The 6383-nt window shown below is 44.9% G+C and overlaps 1 protein-coding gene across 1 annotated transcript; it reads left to right on the forward strand.

The window, feature by feature from the left end:
• Positions 1-3: 3 nt before the first annotated feature.
• SLC25A19 (solute carrier family 25 (mitochondrial thiamine pyrophosphate carrier), member 19) lies at positions 4-4494 on the forward strand (the record flags this gene model as incomplete). Its single annotated transcript, XM_010078294.1, has 6 exons — positions 4-39; positions 517-672; positions 1447-1611; positions 2578-2761; positions 2981-3111; positions 4294-4494. Coding segments are annotated over 6 exons (873 nt in total), but the record flags the coding sequence as incomplete, so codon positions are not given.
• Positions 4495-6383: the final 1889 nt, after the last annotated feature.

A 6383-nucleotide genomic window follows, 5' to 3' on the forward strand; every position in this document is an offset into this window, starting at 1 on the left:
CTCGTCAGCCCCTTGGATGTCATCAAGATCCGCTTTCAGGTACCTTCCTCGGGGCACGCGTGGGGATGGGGTGGAAGAGGCTGTTAGAGGGCAGAGCTGGTCTTGTCCTGGGTGAACAGGTTACTTGTGCAACCGGGGAGCGCTAAATCCACTCCTCAGCCCTCACCTACATCGTATCCGGGTTATGCAAGGTAGTACGGCTGTCTTGTGTCAACCGCTTCTGTTTATATAACTTGTGTGTTTGAGCAGGGTCTTGTGTTTTTTGTAGTTTGTTCTCTTTCTCTGTTTTTTTCTGAATGATCTCCTATCTAACTGAATTTCACCACTGTCCCTACTTATTACTTTTACGGTGCCTGCATGTTTTTATTCTTTTACAGCTGTATGTAAATAACACCCATTCAGTTCTATATGTGATTCTGTGGGAAGGCAGAATGTCATTTCTTAGCATTGGTTGGTTGACAGGGCTATGAATACCTGTGATGTGGAATTGAAAATATTTTTTCTATTTTTCTCCAGCTTCAGATCGAGCAGCTCTCCTCCAGAAACCCAGGGGCTAAGTATCACAGCATCTTGCAAGCAGTACAGCGCATCTTCCAGGAAGAAGGGTTGGTAGCCTTCTGGAAGGGCCATGTTCCCGCGCAGTTCCTTTCAGTTGGCTATGGAGCTGTTCAGGTAGAGTGACCGGACATCAGCTGGGGCCAGCATACATGTGTAGGACTCTGCTTTGCTCCTCTTCTGTCTGGCTACATGGGCAGATGCTGAAAGGTCCAGGTTTAAACCATGCCGATGCAAGCCAGCTCCAGTCTCAGAAATGTGTAGTTGTATAATGCTGATGTATAATTTCTAAGTTAATGTTCCTGAGTTTGCTGAGCAGCCTGCCTGGAGCACAGCTAGAGCAAACCCAGTTCTGTCTATAGATGCTCTTATAGACAAACCCTTCCTGACGCTTGGCTAAGCTGTTCATGTTCCAAGCCCGTGTAGTTTTTTGCTTTGGTTCACGCTATCTCCCCAACAGCTTGTTAGTAAAAAAATCATTGAAGCTGATTATGATGTTGTACACAGCATTGTTACGCTTATAAATATTAGCAATGTGTTTTATGAGTGGTGGCTGAAAGAGTAACGGACAGTTTGACTGTAATACAGAAAATACAATTCAGGATACATAGGGCATTAAAATGAGTTTTGCACAATTCCAAATGCAAGATTTAGCAGAAGTGTCAGAGATTCGAATATCCTAAGCGTTCCCTGGGCTGCTCAGTCATTTGTACAAGGTATTATTTTAGAACGTGCTCCAACAGGTTGCAAGTTGAGGAGGACTTTTGAAGGACAGAGAGAGAGGGTTACATGTGGTGGGTGGAGCTCTTTGGGTGAAATGAGAGAGGAGTGGGAGATCCACGTCGGTGATAAGGACTGACTCTTTGACCTGTGTGTGTTTGTTTCTGTAAGTTCATGGCGTTTGAAAGCTTGACAAAACTCGTGCACAACGTCACCTCATACAATGCCCGCGATTCCTTTGTGCACTTCGTCTGCGGTGGACTGGCTGGCTGCACAAGCCCAGTTGTCGTTTCAGACACACTACGCACCCGCTTTGCTGCTCAGGGGGAGCCTAAGGTATGGTTGAGGATTAATGCTTGGAATTATCATCTGTAGCAGTGGCAATATTTCATGGATATGAACACAGGAGGTTTGAGGAGCACATAGCAGTCTGTGGGTTAGCATAAAGGAGCAGGCGCTGTTATTGGGCAGTGTTTGCACTGTTGCCAAGTTATCTTCTGTGCTGTTGACGCAGCTTTCCTAATTATATTTTGCTGCTCCTGATTATGTTTGGCTCCTGACAGGTGATCCAGAAAGGAGAAACTGTCCTTAACAGGATAACTCCATTTGCGTTTCAGCTGTTGGCCATTTACAGAATGCACTCCTGAGTCTGTTGAACATTGTGTGTTTGAAATTTTCCACTTGCAGAGTCATGTTTAGATAATGGTGGGATGATACTTGAAACCTTTCACCTGTGTTTCATGTTCTTATTTATGCACGAGTTGGTCTCCATGCTAATTACCTCTGTAATAACTAGACTCATATGCGTTTGTATCAGAGCTGCTTCTGGTTTCTGACATAGCCTGCAGTAGAATCACAATATATATTACAAGAATTCCGTTGCATCAGCAAGCAGAGCTGTTAAGAGAAAAATAATTGTGTCTGTGATGCAAGTTGTCTCAGGCCACAGCTCTCAGTTCTGTGTCCTGTTTCTTCCCCTCAGAAGCACAGCTTGGATGTGGGATGCGATGTCAGCCTGGGCCTTTCAGTGCAGAGCTAATGATCGTTCATTCAGTTAGTCTCCTGTGGCTCAGAGAGAGGTTTAGGTCGTCAGCTTACTTGTAAGAGTCACAAGGGCTTAGCTGAGAATACCATGTGAAGATGGGCAAAATCACTTTGGCCACGTCTTTGTGCTGAAAATCGGTCAGTTGTACTTTGGGCAGTGGGAAATTCCTATCCTCATTACTGGGCAATAACCTGACCTTTGGTTTGCTCTTTTTAAGCCTGTTTCACTGGAGAGTCAGCCTCTTCTTTGTTGTCTAGATCTATCGCAACCTTCGCCATGCAGTGCTGACCATGTACCAGACAGAAGGGCCTCGGACTTTCTATAGAGGGTTGACCCCCACGATCGTTGCTATCTTTCCATATGCTGGTCTCCAGTTCTCCTTCTACAACATCCTGCAACAGTTTTCTGAATGGCTGATTCCAGCTGAAGGAAAGAAAGGAGGTGGGCACTTGGGAGAGTGGTGTCTGTGATCTGGAGAGAAAGAGAGGATGAATGCTAGTCTGGGAAACTGACATACACTCAATTCTCAGTCCTATCACTCTTTTCAACATAGCATCTGAAGAGTGACCTTTAACTTACCTCTGATGACTCTTTAATCAGAACTCCCTGCTAATCCTCTTTTTTCTCTCCCCACTATCCTCTCCCCTTCCTGCTTCTCAGGCAATGTTAAAAACCTCGTTTGTGGCAGCTGCGCCGGAATCATCAGCAAAACCCTCACATACCCTTTTGACGTGTTCAAAAAACGACTGCAAGTGGGTGGCTTTGAGCGTGCCCGGGCAGCCTTTGGGCAGGTGAGAAATGTTGGAATTGACTGATTTTCATAAGTGTGGATTCGAATCAAGACAATCCAGAGCCAGTCATCACCAGAACGCAGTGATGGTTCACCAGTGGTACCTGTTGTGTTCGGGTTGGGAGCTCTCAGGGAGCTTCTGGGATCTGAGCATTGGTCTTGCTTGATGATGGAAATAACTGTATAAATAAACTGGGTTCATTTTATGACATTGTCCAACGTACCTGTGCTCTGCCTTCTCATCCATCCCCATCAGGTTGGCTGTCTCAGAGCTGGGGTTGAGTTAGGCAGGCAAAGGGGTTTCGATTTGCTTTACTTTTCTAGTTGGAGCTTGGTATTTGTGATTCAGGACAAAATTACTAGCAGAGGATGACACTAGCTTTATTCTGGGATTGCGTGTCTGTCAGGATCCTTTGCTGCAATTAGTATTTTGATATGAGGAATGGGCACCAAGTGTTCAGCATGTGTCTTACGTACAGAACATCCTGAAATTCAAAGCAAATTAAATCCTTCTGGTATTCTTTAGCACCATCCTTACCACCTCAAAGTACACTGTCAGACAAATACAGATCTTGCAAGGAACTATCCTTTTTTTCTGTGAAATGTGGAAATTTTCTTTTCCTTTGAATTCCTTGGATCTGAGAGGCAAATCGGTCTGTATCTCAAGAAACACTGGGATAGGCATTTGAAGTCTTAACCCATCGCATTGGATGCTTTTCCTCTTCCAGTGAGGTACAGAATTTGTTTTTAATATTGGTGTGTCATAAGATGTTAAGCCTTCACAGTGTGACACGATGATGCGAGACAGCTAATTTAGAGTTTTCTTTCTGTCAGAAAACTGAAGAGTTGTCCCTCCTTAGAGAGTGAAGGGGATGGAAAACAGTAGCAGCGCAATCTCAAATATTTACTTCATAGTCTTGTACCGTAAATAATACATGCTGTTGTAGCATAAAGGTTTTACGGGCTTTCAATTAGAATGATTTGCATAAGCCATTGCTGATGGCTTTTCCTCTACCCCACTCTCTACAAACGGACTCTCTGAAACTTTCGGTTACAGTAACAGCCAGAAAGGCATCTCCATCTAGATTATGTTGCAGTGGTACAGGTGGGGCTCTCTGTGTTCTTTTCCAGGTAAGTTGTCCTGGATTTTTCTCATTTAACCTTTTCACCATTTCTCTCCCAGGTACGGGTGTATAGGGGTCTCCTGGACTGCATGAGGCAGATCATGCGAGAGGAGGGCCCGGGCGGATTCTTTAAGGGCCTTTCGCCCAGCTTGCTGAAGGCTGCCGTCTCTACTGGCCTTGTCTTCTTTTGGTATGAGCTGTTCTGCAGCCTCCTGTGTGCCCTGAAGAACACCGACAGTACCAGGAGGCAGGAAGGCTGAGAGGCATGCGTATGGTTGCCTGGTGTTCTCCTGGAGGAGGGAAACGGATGGCTTTGCTCTATCATGAGCATGTTGGGAATGTCGGAGCTCCCAGAGCTCCACCAGCCTGCAGGAAATCACCTCCTGGGACCAAGCAGAAGGAGAAGGCAACTGCAGTTCCACTGAAGACACTGAACTGCACTACTGGAAGCTGTTCACTGAGCACTTTTTTTCTCTATCCCCTCTAACATCAGCACACATTTAGTGGAGGGGAGTGAGGAACCACGCAGACAACTACCTAGCAGAGACTGTGCTCTGAAAAGGCGCCCGATAAAGTGGGTGAATTCCTGTGCTTGCCCTGGATCACAGAGAGGGATCCTGGCCTCGTGCTGCTTGCCAATGTACGTCACCTCTTACCACTGCATCCGCACAGCTCTGGTTCTTTGCTCTGTGGCCTGCTGTTTGCACTGCATTCTTCTCTTACTGTTGCACAGGTGGCTCTGTCCTGCTGTTGTAAAGTCAGTTAAAAACCTCTTTACTGTGCACAGAACCTCATTTTTCCTTTTCTTTGATGCCAGCTGCTGCTTCTTGATTGCCAATTGCTGGCTGCGCGTTTTTGCCTTAAGCACAGAATCTTCTAGTGGATCTCTTTCTTTAACTCTGGTGAGCTTGATTGTATCCTAAGTGCCCATTTCTGTCCCTGTGTGTCTTGCCATACATCTCTTAGGGTTTTGCATTGCCTCAGTCATGCTTTTTACAAGTCGACCTGCAGATTAAGAACCCCACTCAAAGGGGATTCTGTGCACAAGCCCAGTTCTTCAGGGTTCTTTGCTTTGATGCAGTGAGTAAACAGATGCTAAATATTTAGAAATATTTAGTCTCAGTTGGAATAATGAAGGAAAAGTCCTGTGGAAACTAGTAAATGTCCTTTCTTTTTTATTTTTTTTTAATACTGCCTTTGAATGTTTCTAGCAAGTATTTCTGTAGTGGCCTCAAAACATTTCTGAACCTCAGTCCTCCAGTGGTGCTAACAGATGAAATGTTTTGACAAGATTAGCTGAAGTGAGAGGACTGAACATCAAATGGGAATTGGCTGGTTTAGCATGGTGTTTGACAAGAAAAGGATGATTGAATTAGAGCTGGAGAAGTGTTTTTCTGGAGTTTCAGAGGTTTTGTGAATGCTTAAAAAAAAAAAATCCATCACCTCTGATTTATGTAACAGGGAAAAAGAGGAAAATTACTTTCTTCCTCCTCTTTAATTCTGTTTTTTCAAGCTGAGCAGGGTGTGGCTTGACCAGTGTGTGGAAGGTAGACTCCAGGGAAGAGCCTCTGTGATACAAAAGCATGTTAGTCATCTGGCCAGTGGTGGAAAGGGCCAAGCACTGCAGTTATTTAGAGGATGGTTTGATGGTTCTTGTCTTAAAACAGAACTTTTTGTGTCTCTTTTGCAATATTCAGGGTGTTAATCCCAAATAGCCTGGCCAAATTCCAGCGTGACCAATTCCATTCTGTTGACGCAACTTCTGCCAATTTTGAGCATATCAGCGTTGCTCACTTATCCTGAGCTATTGTGAGAGGCTGTTTTTAAAGAGCAGCTGTTTCACTGATGGCTGAGATATCTAGAGAGATTCCTTGCAAGCCTGGGCTAAGTAACTTTGTGTCTGCTGTGGTTTGAGATCTTGGAGTGCAAAGTGGTACTGCAGGTGACTTTGAGAGCTATGTAAAATTAAATTCAGGGAGCAGCGTCAGGCAGGAGGCTAATATATGAGCCTCGAAGAGGGAATCTTAACTGCGTGTGCTCTAAAAACAGGCAGTTTTGCTTAGAGGAGAAAATGCAAAGAATGTGGAGTAAAGTTTCTCAAAGTGCCTCAACTCTGTTGGTGTTTTCCTGCGTTATTTAGGCTCTTCCG

Source organism: Pterocles gutturalis, unplaced genomic scaffold (assembly GCF_000699245.1).
Source record: "Pterocles gutturalis isolate BGI_N339 unplaced genomic scaffold, ASM69924v1 scaffold45268, whole genome shotgun sequence".
In the NCBI taxonomy this organism is placed as follows: Eukaryota; Metazoa; Chordata; class Aves; order Pterocliformes; family Pteroclidae; genus Pterocles; species Pterocles gutturalis.